Source organism: Pomacea canaliculata, linkage group LG3, assembly GCF_003073045.1.
Source record: "Pomacea canaliculata isolate SZHN2017 linkage group LG3, ASM307304v1, whole genome shotgun sequence".
Taxonomy (NCBI): Eukaryota; Metazoa; Mollusca; class Gastropoda; order Architaenioglossa; family Ampullariidae; genus Pomacea; species Pomacea canaliculata.
The window spans coordinates 9,800,718-9,819,790 of NC_037592.1; the positions used below are offsets into that span (position 1 = coordinate 9,800,718).

Below are 19,073 nucleotides of genomic sequence, written 5' to 3' on the forward strand. Positions count from 1 at the left end.
AGAATTGTTTAAAGTATGAATGTACACAGTGAATAATAAATGCATGTGCACATGGTGAGGTAAATTACTCTAGTTAGTGACAGAATCTAATTATACACATGTTGACAAAGATCAAAAATAGCATAAACTTAAGTGATAATGTCTTGTTTCACTTTTTCAAACTGCTAAGAAAAGCATGATAAATATGAGCACATTATAACAAAAAGCATGCTGCCAATTACAAAGCAGTCTCTCACAAGCATTGTTTTGTTGAAATGTATTGGTCTATATATGCACATATATGTGTGGTATGTTCATTTTAAGTCAACATTTGTGTATTTTAATTTGTTTCATGCTTGTAAAGTTCCTTCTTCTTTAAAGTGGGGAAATGCATTATAAAAATCTAATATATTATACAATATAATATTATACAATTATTATTATACTATTATACAATATCTGGGGATGTTACAGATGTCAAAGCCTCCTCAGCGTAAACCTTGTGAAGTGGCATTGCATGAGCGCCTTGCTCTTCTGCTTAAAGAACTGCAGCCATGGGAGTCTAAATTGGTGCAAGCATCACGTCGCATGCGCATCAAGATACGCCGAGAATTTGAAGACTTTAAGGAAGAGCCATTGGAGGTAATTTCTTTATCTGTCTTATGCTGAAATTGTTGATTTCGTTGACGCTCTTTTTTTATCAAAAAAATAACAATAAAACCAATATTGTAGACTTTTTTCCCCCTCTTTTTTTTTTTTAATATGGAAAGCATCCATGTTATTTCACATATTTACACCCATTTAGATGGTAATGTAATTTGCATTCACAACAGTATCATGAATTAAAGTGATATAAATTTGAGCATGGAGCATCTTTTTTTGGGAGCTGGGTGGGAGGGGGAGCTATTTTTCGATCAAGTCCCACAACTACTCAGCCACTGAACCATCTACCATACAAGGCAGCAAGTACTTGAAGTTACATCAATTAAGATTTTATTTAGGTGATTATGTGAAGATTTGATTTAAGGGCTTACATGGTAGACACTAAGCATTTTACTGTACTTGCTGGTCACCTTTAAACAGTTATTTTTCAAGGCTCATTTAATCGACCAAAGAAATGTGTGTGTGTGTGTACATTTGTAAAGGTTTCCCTGACCTATATATATACTAGGTAGAACCATAGTGTTCTTTTTATGAGTTAATGATTTTGCTTAAATTTCATGGTAGAAAGCAATAAGTCCGTTGATTAGTTCCTAAAAATTGATTGCTGTTTCATTTCTGTTGATGGTGTGTCATGAAATTATTGCAAGGGCTTGTTTTTTTCCACTGAACTTCAGGAAGCAGAGGGGGATGGTTGGGAGACGGAGACAGAGGTGCAGTCTTCAGAAGAGGCAGGGGAGGGAGATTCCTCAGGAGAAGATGATACGGAATCCAGAGATTCTCAGGATCAACATCGTCTACATGCTACTACTGCTTTGTCTTCAGCTAAAAAGAAAGGACCATCGGCTACTCCATCTACAGCTAGTGACTTGACTGAGGCAGAGCAGAGAGATGTGGAGGAGTATGAACTGGATGTGAGCTCCCGGGGTAGGCTGAGGAAGCGCAGGCTTATCCCAACAATGTGGAGGATCAAGGCATAAAGAAGAGGAAAATCACAAAGAAAATAGAAGAAACCGCATCTGCATCCTCAGTTCATGTTCCAAATATCCTACAGAAAGCTCAGATTGGAAAGCCTCTGGCATTGTCAGCCCCTGAACTCGCTAGTAAAATGGCCCTTTCGTCATCCCAGACTATGCAGACAGCTATGGCTGTAGAAAATTCTCATCTTGAGAACATAGTCATATCACAAGGCTTCCAGCATATGCAGAGTTCGTCCCACTCAACTGTGGTACATCCCGAAGCAACTGCTGCAGGAGCTGGTGCAGCTAAACAAAACTCCCACCCTGAAATTCAGAAACTGCTGTCAGTGCGAAGACCAATTGTGCGAGATCGCTATGCTCCATATAAGATGGTGCAAAAAAGTGCAGCAGAGGGGTCCACAGTGGTTTTACAAAATGACATGTCACCATGCAACACCTCTGTCCTTGCTCAAGGAGCAGGTGCCAAAGGCATCTCGATAACTGTCAGCTCAAGTAATGCAGACCAGGCTTCTTCTTTAGCAAAACTTTCTCCACTTAGCACAACCAGAGCTACAAAAGGGGCAAGCAACCATCCGGGAGCAACAATGGTGGTAGGGTTGGTTGGAGGCAAACCACATCTTGTCAACTTGAGTAGCCTGCCACCTAGTGTTCTGCAGCAGCTCATTCGCACTAACTCACTGCGACTTCAGGTATGCCGCTTTTTAGATTTTTATATATGGAATTTCTTTGATACATATTGAGCATCCATGTTTATTTGGCAGCCATATGCATACTTTTTTCCTATTTCAAAGTGCTTGGGAAATATTCAGCTAAGCATCATGTGGAAGACAATTCATCAATTGCCCATTATAGCATAATCTATATTACAGTAAACAAACATTAAGAATAGGTACTTAATTGTGTATGTCTTTTAAAATATCTTGCTTCTTTTATTTGTGTGTGAAGATTTTTTTTATGAAATGTTCTTGACCCTTAAAGAAAACCAAAGACAAACTTCATTAGTTTATTCTGTATATATTTTTTTAAATTCAGTGAATATTTATGTATTCTGCAGATGAACTGGAAACTAAACTGTAACAAGATTTTCTCTAAAGATTAGTGATTTATGACTGTCTCAATACTAGGTTTGTAGCCATTGCCTGTGGCTTGCTGGTGCATCCACTATGAGTTAAGGCGCATGTGCATTAAATCCTTGAGCGCATGTGCAAAGTAGTAACACTGTCTGCAGATCAGATCTGATGAACATTTCTATTGGTCAGTTTCTGCAGATATGCTAATTTCAGCTTTAAGTAATTTTTTTTTTATTTGTTGAGAAAGGTGGATCACCAGATGTTCACAGATAGATGTATGAAATACCTCTTAATTCATGCATTTTGTGCAGGAATCCTCCATGAATTTCATTTGAGAAACAAACTGAACAACACAGATTTATGTTTAATGTATCTTCAGGCTTTCAGTACATCATCTACATCACAGAACTGCACCACAACATTAGCAGTATCAAAGCCACCTAAGAGTGTCTGCTCCATCGCCAGTAGTAGCCTAAATCCAACACCAGCCCTATCCACTACAGCAGCAGTTACCTGTGGTCAGCCTTCGCTTTCTTCCACTCCAGTGGGTAGAGGACCACTTAAAGTTGGTGCTCAGCAGACAGGCACTTTGGTTCTGAAGGAAGTTACTCCTGGGGCAAATCTCATGCCAGTCAGAATGCAGGGTGTGCCAAAGGTTATAGGTTCTGCAAAGACACTGCAAGGACTTGCCATTAGTGTCACATCAGGTGCAGAAGCTCCAGGCAACTCTGCATTAGTTGCTGCATCATCTGTTCGACCACATGTTTCATTGCTGGGCTCTCCTGGACGACAGGCACAGAGGTAAAATGCAGAATTCTGAAGTGTGTTAGCAGCAAATGTCTTCATGTAAAAATCTAGCATGGAAAGATTTTAATATGATCCAGGTTTGTTCTCCAGTAATGATTTAAAACACAACTAATATTTATTGTATTCATAGTCAGCTATTTGGGGTTTTTTTTGTTTTTTTAGGAGTACATAAAATTGTTTTGCAGGATCTTTATGGGAATTGCACATTGTCTCATTATTTCTGCAGATATGCTGGAAATGTAACTGTGAGGACCTTGCTTGAAAACAGAGCTGGTCGTAAGCCTTCTGATGACACCAGCCCTGAAAAGCAAGAGTCTTTAGATGAGCCGCAGTCTCCAGTTGATAAAGATACTCAAGGAGCTGAACATTTGGCAACCACTCAAGAAGTCACAATGCTGGCATCCCTTGGCACCAGCATTTCTTCCATTACAACTGTGTCTGTTACCCCTGTGGCTTCATCTTTGTTGGCCACTAGTCCTCCATTGACAACTTCAGTCACCATGGCAGTGATAGGCGGAAGCATTCCATCTGGACTTCTTACAAAGACTGTGCCTGGTGTAATACGGCTGCCAAGTCAATCAACCCTTGACTGTGCCGTGAGAAGCGTGATCACTCCCTGTATGACGACGCTGCCAACAGCCAACATTAAAGTGCCTTCTCCCACAACACTTCCAAACTTATCGCCACGAAAAAATGTGACCAAAACTGTGCAAAGCATGAAAGCACCCATTCCTATCACTACAAGAATCAATTCCAGGCTCGAAGAGCCGACATCCCTGGTCACACCAACATCCTCAGGGGGTAGCAATGCTAGTGGGTTTTCAGGTAGTGGGGTTGTCATACCAGGGATTCAGAGTGTTGGAACTTTATCCACTATGACTACGAGCTCCTTGCCTGCTATCCCAGGTGCAGTAGTTGTACAAACAGGAAATGAAGGCGCCTTATTAGAGTCTACTGACCAGAAGCAGGTTTTAGTTAGGGTTATGCCTCAAGGTGCTGCAGGCTCCCACGCTTTTGTCCAAGGCATTGCTACTTCGCAGGGAATTGTTCTGCCCCAGACAGCCATTTTGAAAGTGATACAGCCACAGTTAACTTCACTGGATACATCTAGAGATGCCCAACCAGCCATTCAGGGGCAGCAACTGCCTTCTAGTCCTGTTAAAGTTGCAGCTTCATCTACATTACCCCTGGGTGCACCAGCAGCGACTGTTCAGGGGTCTCTCGGCAATACCATCACAACAAACAAAACTACAGCAGAAGTCATTAGAACCATGCTGGCAGCCAAAACTTCCTCAGCATCACCAGTCACTCCACTTTCAGTCATAACAACACAAGCAGCCAGTGATTACATAGTTGTTGGTCCACAGGGTTCCCAGAACACTACCAGGCTTCTGATGCAAGCTCCATTATCTTCAGTCACTGCTGGTATAAGTTCTGGGCCTTCATCAATGAGTGCCACACCCTCTTCAGTCACATCCCCTACACTGACTGTCCAACAACAAGGAGCAGAAACACAAGGCCAGGTAGGGACCCACATCATTACTACTCAGCTTACAAATCTGGGGAACACACAAGGACCATCAGTGCCAGGGGCTGGTGCTGTGCGACAGATTCACTTACCTGTGGGACAGGTCAGCAGGCTGCTGTCTGGCATTCAAGTGACAGGCCTGCCTCTAACTCCTCAGCAGAACCAAGTGGGAGTGAGACTTGTCGGCCAGCCTGTGATGCCACCGAAGACGGAAAAGGTCATGGCAACTTCCTTACCAACAGGTTTGCAGATACGAGGTTTGACTGGCCCATCTGTGGTGCACCTAGTTTCCCCTGGACAAGCAGCTTCAGGCTCATCACAGCCTGTTGTTGCAACCCTGCAAGCAGGAACAAGTGGAGTTGTGGGTTTGCAGCAGCTCCAGCTTCTGCCATCGGTGAGTGGCTTTCAGAAGGTGCATGTTATTTCTCCACAGCAGGCTCAGATGATCACCGTTAATCAGCTGGCTGCTACATCAACCGTAGCAGGACATCAGGTCAGAATGGCAATTCCTCCAGGTCATAGCTCTGGACAGATGACTCAGGGGTCTGCAGCACCCATTAAAGGTCCAGGGAGTGATAAAGTCGATGGGCTTACCTTGCCAGGTGCCACGTGTATGAAACTTCAGGCTGTTGGGCCAACATCATCAGGCCAGGTTAGTGTTGCTTATTTTGCATGACCAGAAAAAAAAATTGTTTCATCTTTTCATATTTGCTGCACTTTCTGGTCAGGTATCTTTTGAAATAAAATAATTTTCCTTGCTGTAAATCACTGTCATTTCATCTACTTTAGCCTTTAGTCCTAACCCACGTTTTAAAGTTTCTTGGAAACCTTTTTTTAATTTCAGGTTTTCCTTGGCATACTTCATATTAGGGCATGATAGAGTTAAAATTTCCCCTTTCTTGTTGACTGTGTGTACAAGCATGTTTGTGTGTATATATGTAGTTTAGTCCAGTTTTCAGTTCAGTTTTTAATGTCGTTGAGTATATGTATATGAAACTGTTGGTGTCTCGAAACTACCATTCTGTTTTGACAGAAAATGTATGTTTTTTTTAATGAATAGTTAAATAAGGGCACTGATGATAGTATTGCTAATTACACACAAGCATTTCCTTCTTTGTGGCTATTTTTACCCCTGTTTGAACCTGAGATTTTTTCCTAACTTGTCACTGGGGGGACCACATGGATAGACATGCCTTAAAAGGTGTCATGCTGGGTCACATGACCAAAGAAGACCACCTTATGTTACTTGACTATTGAAAGTAGAGGTTCCTGGTGTTCTAAAGGTATGACAGTCTTGTTTCATACAAAGTCATTGGTTCTATGTTCTCTGTATGAGATCTGAAGCAGACTCCTCAGCACTTGTTCTTGAATGCTTGGATTCTCCTTCAGTGAGTAGAGTCCAATTGTCACATGGGTAGGCACTACCAGGGATTTGTACAGCTTGTACTTGGTAGTGAATCTTATGGCTATGCCAGATTTGAAACATCTCGGCAGCAGGATTAGTCGATTTGATTATGGACTATCTACTGGATGCTTTCAAAGGAGTGATATGAAAGCTTCACTGACTAGTTTTGTTTTAATGTAACTTTATAGATGCAGTAAAATGTGTGATTTATTTTGCCATTTATTATATTTTGTTTTTTAAACGTATTTCGTGTAGTTTATTTTACTCTGTCATGTTTGTTACAGCATATTGGAAACTGTGGTCTGTTGGATGTCGAATATTTGAATATTTCTAGCTGTCAGTGTCAGAAAAATAACATTCTTTTGCATCGGCACTCACAACTTTTAATATATGTTGAGTATTTGTGTGTCCTACCTTTTTAATGATGTTTGATTATGAAGGTGTCTTTCAAAATGTTCAAATAGCAATTTATCCTGTTTGCCTCTCTCTGATGCTGCAGGTACAACAGGGACTCACACAGGTTTGTCTGAAGGTTCAGCCTGCACTTGTTCCTGGATCATCTGTCACTCCAGCAGTTCTTGGAAAGCCTAACTCCATGCAGGCATCCGGAGTTAAGATGGTTCCCCCCAAATCAGCCAGCAGCGATCCAGCAACGCCTGTTGTCACTATTTCTTCAGCAGTTTCACCTGTTGTCACCATTACCTCAAGTGTCTCACCTTTGTCTGTTCCCTCCTCAACAGTTCCATCCAGCTCAAAGGCAGCTGCCTCTTCATCTGTAACCTGGTGTGGGACTCTCCCCAGCTCTAATCTGTCATCAAATAGTGGGTCAATTCTGACACCTAAAACAGTTGTGGCAGCAGTGGTGAATCCTACATTGATTGTCAGTGGGCAAGCTCAACCCCGTCCAGCAACTCCTGCCAGTACCACTGTTCACTCAGTAAACTCACATCAAGCCTCAGTGAAATCCTTGCTTGGTCACCCTGTCATTCCAACCGTTGCCACCCGATTCCAGATGACTATCACCCCTGACCCTAAAACGGGTCATTTGACTGTCAGACCTCAGCTTTTACCATCTGCTGTAGCATTAAAGAGTGCACAAAACATGGGAACGTTAGAATTATCATCTTCAACTGCAGAAATGTCTTCCTCTGGGTGCCCCTCGAGCGGCATGCAAGCTGCTGAAGAAGGTATGGAAGGGGAAATGGGTGCCACTGAAAGGCTCAGTGCCAACTCTGAGCACCTGCAAAAGGGTGGCCTCACCATCAGTGCATTAGGAGATGGGCCAGGTGGCTTGTCAGGAGCTGTGTTGGCCAGCCTGAGCCAGATGGTTGGTGCCAAGATTGCCAGGCAGACAGGTTCAACTCTGTCTGCACAGGACAGTAACATTCAGGGCATTGTTAGTGCAGCATTTAAAATGGCCCAAGCACCAATGTCCCCAGCTAACCAGATTCAGGAATCTAGTCAGGCCTTGATAAGTCTGGCATCCCATACTGCCTTGCAACAACAGCAACAGCAGCAGCCACAGACCTTGGTGATGAAAGCTGTACCCAAACAGATCAACATTCCTGTCACTGTCAGCAGTGGCATATACAGAGTAGGTTTGGTTTTGTTTTGTATGTTTATTGTTTTTAATTTCTTTACTAGCCATTTCATTTCACTCATATTTTCATTTGCTTGGTGAAATAAGCATTAATGATCGTTGGATTTGTTTTATAGATTTGATTGTTACAGATCTCTAGTTACCATTTTAATGATAACAAGAGGCTAGTCATCAAAAGTAGAGTTTGGGACAATTAATAGGAATTAGTGTTGTTTCTTGTTGCTTGTTTTGTGATTGAATTTCTTGAGTACTTTTTATTCCATTTACATTCTATTAAACTACCAGTTACTTCTCGGAGAAGTTAATGTTAACTGAATTGTTTTCAATATGCAAGTCATTTTCTTGAGAAGACATGAAATAACCACACATTTGCAGGTTCTGCCCAAGACTACACCTCAGCAGGATGGTAATCAAGCAATGGCACTGACCCCATCCAACAGCATGGTCCAGTCCCTGAAAGATCCAGTGACAGTGAAAGTCATGGTCAGCAAAGCTAATGGAGATCAAAAGCCGTTAACAGTTGGTTCGTTTACTGAGCAGCAGCATGATGAAACTGGCAACAAAGCTAGCAGTCTGTTCCCTTCTTCACTAAGTGACTCAGTGTTAGTTCATTCCTCATTTCTCAGCCACTTGGATAGTGACATGCAAACTCATGTTGAGGGGAAGCAGAGCTCCAAAGCCACTTCTGACACAGTTGTCAGTATAACCTTTGATCAGTCATCAAGGGAGCGGAGAAATGCAGTTGGGGCACAGACTGGTGTTGGTCATTTGCAAAGAACCACTTTGGGCAGCAACACTTATGTAGCTGAATCACTTTCAGCTGGAACTTCAGTTTCCACACTAGGTGCTCCCTTGGTGAATTTGATAAATGGTGCACCATCTGAGGCTGTAACTAAAAGCATGGAGCAAACACTTAACAGTGATGCTACAGTAGTCAGTGGCACCACAGGTGGTCAAGAACTTGAGGAGGTCAGCAGCAAGAACTCAAATGTTAGTGGTGACATTCTGATGGAGAAAGAACAGGCAGCTCTTAACCTTCTAACACTCGCAAATCAATTTCATTTGAACTGAGATAGTACTGTTTGGAGAAGACTGCTGGGGAGAGGGTGGGCATTAAATTCTGTATGTCTCTTAAACTTTCATACCTCGATTGTATTTGGTGTTTGTGTTTTGTTTGCAAGTTCGGTTTCCAAATAGTACGTATTTTGTTCCTCCTTACATTCTCTCTCTTTCACACACATATACTTAGTCGCTGCATTTGTGAAACAGAATTTTGTCTGTATTGGTAGAATGCCGGTTGTATCTTGCATAATGAAAAGTGCAGTGCTTGAAAAATTGAGGGTGCTAGGAGCTTGCTCATTGTGCTGTGTTACGTTAAGCCACCTTTCTCCTCCCAGTCACTTATTTTTCCAACCACATTTTTGCTTTCTTTCTGGTACAATTAATAGGGGATGAATGATAGATGCAAAGTATTAATACAGTAAAACCTCCCTATTAAGATTCCTAAAATCCATGAATATCAGGTCATAACTAAGAAGGGTGGTAGTTGGGAAATCAACCAATCTGATTTAATTTTAAAACTTCAAGCATGTATATATTCATTTATTTAAATGTTAAAAGCATTTAAAAACCCTATCATAATATCAATTTGACTTTTGATTTTAGAACAATGTGGTCTCTGCCATTTTCACTTTCGCGTGGTCATACCGACTTATTCTGCCATTGTGCTTCACTGAAAATTTATGGGGAAACTAACTCTCCAGGTAAGCACAATCAATACACAAGTGCTGTGGTAGACAATGACAATCTTTTTAAGTACACCAAAAGTCAAATCTTCATTTTCTTCTCATCTAACTGTTGCAGAAAGTATTAGTCATAGGGGGGACATGCTGGGCACAGTAGAGGTGAATTTATGCCAGTGGGGCCAGTCTTGCACCTACATGAGAAGCTCCTTCAATGGACAGTCCATCCACTGCTTCATGTTAGACACCCAGCTTTGTTGTTGTTGTTTTGCTTACCACAGTGTTGACACTTTCAACATACCCTTGGAGAACTGTCTTCATCAGCAATGTATCACGTTGGACCACATGACTCAACTACACCAACTTCTGCCGCTTGACAATAGAGAGCAGAGGCTTTTGGGGACTCGACAACAGATGACCAGGCTGCAGACAAAGTCATTTGTCTTCTGCTTCCTGTAGGAGATCTGAAGGAGTTTGAACACCTGGATCCATCACTTCAAATCTGCGAGCGAGGTCCACGTCTCAGCCATACAGCATGATAGACATAGCAAGAGACTTGTAAAGCTAAAATTTGGTGCAGAAGCTGACACTTTTGCTTAGCCTGGCCATTGCCACTGTTGCTGCCATGATCCTGAGACAAATATCCACCCAGGTACTTGAAGGACCTTCTCCAGCTGTACCCCTTTCATCTGGATCTCTGCTTTGCTGGATCTGGTAGTGTTCGCCATGTTTTTTGCTCTTGTCTATGCTGATCTCTATCGCATACATGTTTGCATGGGGAGTTTGTCACTAAGGGTCTTTTACTCGCTTTTGCTGCCACCAAAAGATTGATGTCTGCAAAGTGGAGGTTACCGAGTGGCCTCTTCCCAGTACTAGAGATGTAATGGTGATTTTCTGCAGGTAAATGTTAAATAACATTGGTGATAGAGGACATCCCTGACTCACACCTACTGTTATGGAAAAGAGCTTAGGAGTATTGAACTCTTAGAGTCATTCAGCACCTTGATGGTGGGGATAAGACCTTCCTCTGTAGTACATTCTATAGCCCCTTGTGCCACACTATATCAAAAGCATTTTTGAAGTCGATAAAGTTATGGTAAGAGGTCCTTGCCATGCTGCAGGTACTTTCCAACGAGAACTTGGCTGTTGAAGATTTCTTCAACAAAAGTAAAATTGACCCATGCTAAAAAATGTCCGAGCAGTGAGCTGTTTTATATTAACCATAGGTCTGCATAGATATTTAATAAGAACCTCCAAACTTAAGAATAATGAAAACAAAGACTTTTAAAAAAATAGAATTTTTAAAAAATCATGTTTATGCACCATTGTGAGATTTGTTCTCTGAATGTGTATTTCTAAGTGGCTATTTTTGTTTAATGACATAGTGACCGAAGTTGTTCAAATAACTCGTGGGTCTGTTGGTTATATTTGACATTCATAGCTATTCATGTCACTGGTGATCAATTCGTCTTTTGGGCCTGAATCAATGACACTTTCAGTGTTGGAGTGATGTATCCTTATTTTGGATAATATGGTCATAGTAAAGTCAATTTGAATAAGGTGAGTGGTAGATATGACTAGAGCAACATGGTTTGGATTGAAATGACTGGAGAACCAATGAATAGTCTCTTGAAATATTCTAAATTTATTTTATATTATTTTTCCGGAAAGTCGTCCCATTTGGCAAACACGAGGCCAAAAGCAGTCTATTTTGAAAAGTACTTCATATTTTTCAGCAGGCAACTTTTGTTTAAAGAAAGGTCATAAAGGAGCACAAACTGTCAGTCATAAGTCATGTTGAAGAGATAGTCGTAAGATACTACATTTATAAAAGCAAAATACATTTATGAACAAGGGATGTGTATAGGTGGATTGCTGTGTGCCAAGACCAATGCTTAGCCTCTTGCAAAGTTCTGCGCTGCTAGTCTCGCGAGACTAAACAAAGAATGTGACTAAACCGAAGCTTTGTAGTATCACGCTCATTTTAGTAAACTGGAAAAAATTGTCTGCCAGCAGTCCAGTAATGCAAGTTCGTGGTGAAACGTTTTGAGTTGTTTCTAAGAAGGGGTCATAATACTGAAGGTCTTAATAAGGAGGTTTTACTGTACAAGGAAAATATGTCGTAAGAGCTTGGTTCACTTAAATTTGTGTTTCAGATTACCATTATTGTGTTTAGAGAAAATGGTAATGCATAAATCTGGAATGTAAAACATTCTAATATATGTATAAGACAGCAGGATTAGCCAATGCACTTTGTGTAGATTTGTGTGAATGTTCATTGGACTGCATTGCCAGATTTCTACCCTATTTCATATTTCTGGGATTCATGTCTTTACATAGTCGGAAATCCATTTATTATATCAATTTCAAAAGATGTAATTGACATGAAATGTCTTAACACAAACTCCATATTACTCTTGATGCTTGTTGTGAGAGATGAAGTTCTGTAGCATGACTGAGAAAAATATTATACATTATCAGCCAGATTGTGTGTACGTTTGACCCTGTGATTGGTCGGGGAGAGAGCAGAATGCATAGGGGAGTGACATCATTAGATTGTTAAATAATCCATTGCACTTTTTTCCTCATGTCTTTTGAAGCAGATTAGCAATGTTATGTGTATATATTTTTTTTTTTTTTAAAAAAAGGCTCAACATTTACTGATTTACTATGATTGATTGCGATACACTTATGACTAGTTACGTTTAAATCTGAAATCCATGCCTTTAAAAGTGGTGTAGTTTAAATAGTATGTATGCTACATTTAGAATTCATTGACCATTGTGCTTTGCATTAAGAGCCTTTGTTACTGTTTGTTGTTTTACTTAATTTTTTTCTTATGACATTACCCCACCCCCCCCAATCACTTTCTGAGAAAGGAAGCAGAAACGTTTTATTATTCTCTGTAGAATCTGGGGCTTATAATCCCTGTAAGAGAATAAGAACAGAATGTTGTAGGCAAGTCAACTGGCAATGTTTCTTTTGGTTTATATTCATTCAGATAAGTGTGAAATACTATCTAGCACTCATTATAGATCTTTCACCTTCTGGGGGGAAAATATCAAGCGGCAGTTTACATTTTGTAAATAATAATGAAAATAAATTATTTCACCAGATTATTTGTCTATTTTACACTTTTTGAAACTTTGTATGTTTTCTTTAGTAAATGATTTTAGGTGAAAATGTTTCGGAAGATTAGATTAGCAAAGGTCTGACACCATTTTCTCAGTATGTTAACTTTTCAACAGTAAGCTAAACAGGAAAATGTTATCACCAATTCATGTCAGTGCACTTCTAGTTCAAAACCAAGCTGTTAGAATCTGCCAAATAACTAAATATCAACTTTTAATCATGCTTTTTATCCATTAAAGCATAAACTATGCACACACAAATGAGTGCATCTATAAACAAGGAATAAAGTTCTTTATTCGTGAACTAAAAATCTGTATATATGACATCAAGAATTTTAGACCCTTGATACAACAACTTTCATGGCAAAAGTCACCAGTGAAGTCAGATTATGCAGTTTTGTACACATTTAACCATATGTAATGACTGTAAAAACAGATGTGGCACAACAACTACATGGCTACCATCTATTTTTTAAGTATATTTTAGCTGATGACTAAAATACCAGATGTTAATATGAAGACTTGGTTGCTTGGATTAAGTAACTTAAGATGCCTACAGCGCAACCCAACAGTAAGATAAAGTAAAATGTGACTTCTTGTAACCAATTTTTCAGCTCCTAATTTAAAATATTTTGACAGAGGATTACAGTGAACATTCAGGAACTACCAAGCATGCAGAAAATAAACAATTGTTCAGATGAGATATACAATCAAATCAAGTCTGAACCAGGTTTATGTTAGGTATTGTTGAAATTACCATAACAATGCCCTTCTCATTTCTGGATGTCACTGATGTCAAACTATTGGTCAAAACCATGCTGGACAAAATGTAACATTAGACACAATTTTTAATCAGGTAGCTGTGCACTAAATGTGACTGTTTGAATGGCATGTCTGTCAGCAGTTAAAGCCTGTCTACAAACCTATGTTGTTAGCACACGACAGGAGTACATTATGCTGGACACAAGAACACGTCCTGTGAGGCAGGTAGTGAAGGCAGAAAACAGCTATAGCAACTGAAACATTGTGAGATACCTCACTTAGGAAATACAACTAGCACAGATAAATCAAGATTTTAAAAACATGAACAGTAAATCTGAACATCATTAAATAAATACAAACATAAATGAATAAAGTTAAAAGGTAAAGATTACACAGCCTACTGGTCATATGGGCAATGAACTGTAAGTGGGTCTCTGTGTCCAAGGCAAGGCATGTAAGTCTGTAGATGTTAACTGGTATTTTATGCTCCTAAGTTTAATGCTAGAGCACATCGATCACAAAGATTGGATAATAAAATTATTCCTTTAGGTTTCTCCCCCTAGAAATAAAAACACGCATAAAGCAAAATCCAAAAGTGCCATGTCTGCAAAGCTCCAGCAAAAACATTTTAAAAAATGTTAAAAGCTGCACTAAATGGATAATGCAGCAAATCTCCAACACACAAGAATTTTTTTTTTTGGAGTGACCGCAAGTCAAACTATTACTAAAGAATAACAAGATAAAATAACCTACTTGCATGCACTCCACCTTACATAATGTCCAAGACATTAAAATAAAACTGCCATTCTGAGCATACAAAAAAGGACAGCAATTCTGCTATAGATTATGCAAGAACTACACTGCAATTTTCTTAAGACCTTAGGCTTCGATGAGCTACAACACCTTTAAAAAAGACCACCAGTATATAACAATATTAAGTTATTTAGACGCTACATTGAAATTTAAATCTTGGTGTGGAACATTATCAACTTTACTCAGTCCTGCAATGAAGAATGTTAACATTTACTGACCAGATAAATCCATCAAATTTTTGTTCATGCAACAAATCTTAATGAGAAGGGTATTTTTTAAAATGGGCGTCCATCTCTGGAAGAATGCGCAATAATATGCACGAATGTGTAAATACATCAAACACTCTTAATATCTCTTAAGATCAAAGTCTCTAATTCCTTAACTTGTGTATGGGTTACGTTCTTGATTGGTTGGTTGTGTTTTACGCCATGGGTTACGTTCTTGAACTGTACTGCCTAAATAACAGTTTATGTTTTGGACATGTAACACAAAGTTGAATAAATTACAGCTCTACAATATCCAGTTGTTTACAAAAATTTTTGCATTTGAGATTTTATAGCTTATACATATGAGGTCATAAGTTGCATTTCATGACATAAGTAGCAAAACTTAGTACAAAGTATAGGAAGTATATTCACAGAATGGAATAAAGAAGCTAACAAAAGTAGCAAATAAACAAAAGCTAGGTCTTATTGCCATCAAATTAATACTCCCAATTGATATAAGGACAGAAGCCAGTATAAAACACACACAAACAGCCATACGAAAAATCTTATCCTTCAAGCTGTTAAAGAACAGACCAAGAAAAACTTAAGAAATCAGCAATATCATAAAAATCTATAAAAGAAAAGAAATAATGAAAGCCACCTGATTATTTTTAAATACAACAACAAAGAACATTAACAGGTAAGATTAAAAAAAATCATAAAATGTTAAAATGTGCTAATAAGAAATGCAGCAAGCACAAAACTAATAAAAAGCGCAAAACAAAATTTTTAAGCAAGTGAAACAAGAGTTCCTTCGAGCAGTACACAAAGTAGTATGAATTCAAGAACATGGATGTACACCATTATGCAGCTTTTTTTCCAAGCTCACGTGGCTTTGAACCATGCACAAGTCAAGGAAATATTGTCTATGCTGAAGCAAAATTACTGTTACTTTTTTTTTTTTTGCAAATGTAGTCTGGAAAATACTTAAGTTTCACTTTTGACGTATAAAACTCTTCTCTCTATTTCAACAGCGTCATTTTTCACAGAAGATGAAAGGCAAAAATCACTATTGTGTTTAAATATGCTCGTATTGCACAGATCTGTAAAGTGAAATGAAACCAAAGTGTTTATCCCTGAAGCTCAGATGAGCAGATGCAAATTAGTCTTCTTCCACCTTGTCAATTTTTCGCTGACGTAGGCTTGTGTTGGCTTCTTCTGCTACAGGCTCCTCCAAAATGACTTTCTCTATTACTGCGCCATTCTTACCCAGCTCTGCAAGTTCCTCCTCTAACGGAGATGGTGGTTCAGTGTCAATGCTGCATGTGCTGGTGTCTACCTCTTGACTCTTGACAAACTCGTAACTCTCTGTCTCAGGACTTAAGTCACCAAAGGTTTTATTCTGTACAAACACCAACACAAGAAACACAAATGTAAACTCGATTCTTTTCAAATTATAAAAAATATAATGACTTAAGAACATACATTCACACACCTCCATGTACACTGAAAGTAAGTATACATCTAAGTGTATGCAAACATATGCAAATCCCTTCCTTACCAAGCTTTGTTCATTTTTCAAATCATTCTCTTGCTCATCTACCAGTGATCCTAAAGTCTCCACAGCAGAAGAGCCCTCGCTGGATTCTCTGACAGTGCCATTATCATTGATAATATTGGAGTCTTCTTCATTCAGCACTGCAGAGTTCATACGGGACTGCATCAGCTGCATTGCTTGAAGGATGCGAGTCATTTGTGCTTCGGTCTCCTCAAGGCGTTTCTGAAGAGCTTGCATCTCACCCTCCGCTGATAAAGTGAGAGTTTTAAATAAGTTTGGTAGAAAATAATATTATATAATTTTAACTTTTTTTGATGTTAACTCACCATAAGGATGTTTTTTGTTAATATTTGACCCACCTAAAGCCTTTCATTCTCCTCAATATATTTTTTAATAGTGCTTTAATGTAGCTCTGTGAAAGAAATGAACTGGTGAAACAATATGAGTCATTTAAGTCAATCTAACATTACAAAAATTTGGTGTGATCTACGATCAATTATTCATACACACAATAACTGTCTGCAAGCAAAAAGAAGATATGAATTACACTACTTTGCACAAGTCACTTTTCACCTATTTATGCATCTGCTCTTATTTTTTTCTGCACTACAATCACTCACAAACATTTCGGTCATCCATCTTTAACAGCAAGTCCTCCAGCTCCTTTTCTTGTCGTTTCCGCTGCAGAAACTGCTGCACTTCTCCTGGATCTCCCTTCATGTCTTGGGGAAAACCAAGTCGATCTGACGTCCATTCTGCACTTTCATTCTCCGGGTAACGCGACTTGCTGGATGATTCTTCATACTTTCCACGTTTGTTGAAAACCTGATGCAGGCACATGATATGTTTATTTTTAAAAGACAAAAAAATATTAAAGCAGTTGAACAAATCTGTCAGAAATATGTTCTGCAGCAGGATATGATTAAGGTTTTTGTATTAAGCTGATTTGTGAATGTAACATTTTAGTGCTTAAAACACCATGGTATATAACAATTCATGGATACAATACAGTGCCTTTAGCTTTACTCAAAAAATCCATGCGCTTATCTCTTTAAGGAGCAATAAGATTTGTGTTATCTAATTTCTGGCCTAAATATATATATATGTCAAGCCTTTTATCTACTTATTTAATCAAGTGTGACCACAGGAGTGTAGCCTAACTTCCTGGAACCTGATCAATTTGTCACAAATGGTTAAATTTAACAGCTGACAAAATTTTCACTTGGTCAATCCTCAGCAATGAAAAATGTGTTACTAAAATATACTTTAAATAAATTTTCAATCTCACCTTAAAAAGTGTATAAACAAGGTAAACACATATGCCAACAGCATACATTGGTAAAACAATACCCATCATTCCTCGACCTGTCCCCTGTGACTGTTGTTTTTGCATCTCAGCTGCAGCACGTAGGCCAGGATGGGGTCCAGGCTGAGCAAAAATATACACAAGCACATTAAATACACCCATTATCACAACATCAAAAATTAGGTGAAAGTTTGATAAGAACTCTGATTTACATTGCATCTACAGTCCATTCTACACATTATAAAAATCCTAGCACAAATGGCCAAAATGTATCGACTCACAAAATAAACAGAAGGCAATTATAACTGATGGCCTCTTTCTAGTCAAAAATCTTTGACTTTAGTTGATTAATCATAATCATTAATAAACATGTATGTATACATGTATTTAATATATACACATGGAGCATAAAAAGAAGCTAAGAAGAAGTGAAGATAATGCATCAGTGAGAGCAGTCTTTTATATAAGTTTGAATGAAAATAATTCCTTCTGTCCTCTACAAGAAGATAACCCAAACAATAAGATTACCCGCATATGCTGGCGAATATCTTTGGAATCATGAGGAGCAGGCGGAGGAAGTTTATCTCTTGGAGGAACGCCATTTTTCCGAAGATATGGAGGAACACCTGAAAGTACAGATAATTATTTATTCTATGATTGGAATATAAGAAATCCATTCATATTTCATGTTAAATCTACACAAGATCAAAAGATACCTATTTTTCAACATGTGTTTTGTGAGGCAAATACATGAAACAATATTTCACATTTGCTTACTAACCTGGCTCACTAACCCCCAAAGAAATTCTTCAACAATTAAGTAATAAGCCAAAAGGCTACAATACCTGGTGCTCGTTATATTAACAGATATATTTTTTATTTGGTAAGGGCCTTAATCTGTCTGTTTATTGAAGACGGTAGGTTTATTTTGGTTTTTCTTCAGAATAAAAGAACCCCTGTTATTGACTGTGCAAATATCGGGATTATGTCCTTCAGATACTGGAAGAATGAGTACGGGCAAGTTTCATTTTATATAAGCCCCTCGACGAACTTCCATGAACGTGAATGCAAAATAAACGGTGATCGGTGTGAACCAGCGGTCGACTTTTTCGATTCATCGGGTTAAAGAATGATTGGAAAAGACTCGTAATTGTGCCAGCAGACTAATACCTGTGGTGCTACAAGTAGAATGCATGCTGATATTTATTTACCTGGCTCCTCCTTTGGTTCACTGTGTGCACCAAATGTGCGCATTAGCATCGGGTGCAAGAATCTTGGATACAGGATGGCAAAACATCCTACAATAATAGCAAAAACACCTATCGCTTTGAGAGTTGACATCTTCGGGATACACCCGTCATGAATGAGCCTGACGACAAATCAACCAAAATACACCGGAACAGTAAGTTTGTTGTGCTTACATTGGTCGAGAGCTCACTTGACAAATAAAGTATAATGCTATGTATTTTAAATTATTTTTATATCAGAATATGTTAGTGAGATGATTAAACTTTATAATACTATAA

At 38.8% G+C, this 19,073-nt stretch overlaps 2 protein-coding genes across 2 annotated transcripts in view; one reads left to right on the top strand and one right to left on the bottom strand.

Moving 5' to 3' along the window:
- Window positions 1-12,890, top strand: part of LOC112558834 (uncharacterized protein KIAA2026-like) — a 29,176-nt gene extending 16,286 nt beyond the window's left edge. The window contains 7 exon segments of the mRNA XM_025229528.1: window positions 454-621; window positions 1,317-1,587; window positions 1,590-2,308; window positions 3,069-3,490; window positions 3,723-5,676; window positions 6,929-8,023; window positions 8,405-12,890. Of these exon segments, the coding sequence (XP_025085313.1) occupies window positions 454-621; window positions 1,317-1,587; window positions 1,590-2,308; window positions 3,069-3,490; window positions 3,723-5,676; window positions 6,929-8,023; window positions 8,405-9,100 (5,325 nt within the window). The 3' untranslated portion in view covers window positions 9,101-12,890.
- Window positions 12,891-13,175: 285 nt separating this feature from the next.
- LOC112560303 (resistance to inhibitors of cholinesterase protein 3-like) lies at window positions 13,176-18,950 on the bottom strand. Its single transcript, XM_025232072.1, has 6 exons — window positions 18,759-18,950; window positions 18,076-18,173; window positions 17,530-17,670; window positions 16,862-17,066; window positions 16,245-16,489; window positions 13,176-16,085 (listed from the first exon to the last, which is right to left on the bottom strand). Exons 1-6 carry the CDS (start codon window positions 18,886-18,888, stop codon window positions 15,846-15,848), a joined length of 1,059 nt encoding a protein of 352 aa, XP_025087857.1. The 5' UTR covers window positions 18,889-18,950; the 3' UTR covers window positions 13,176-15,845.
- Window positions 18,951-19,073: the final 123 nt, after the last annotated feature.

Bases quoted from the DNA above. Each gene is read 5' to 3' on its own strand.
- LOC112560303 (XM_025232072.1), bottom strand. From the start codon at position 18,888: ATGTCAACTCTCAAAGCGATAGGTGTTTTTGCTATTATTGTAGGATGT. The intron at 16,490-16,861 runs GTGAGTGATTGT...TCACTTTATCAG, and splicing joins GATGGATGACCGAAATGTTT to CGGAGGGTGAGATGCAAGCT. The intron at 16,086-16,244 runs GTAAGGAAGGGA...GTGTTTGTACAG, and splicing joins TGAAAAATGAACAAAGCTTG to AATAAAACCTTTGGTGACTT.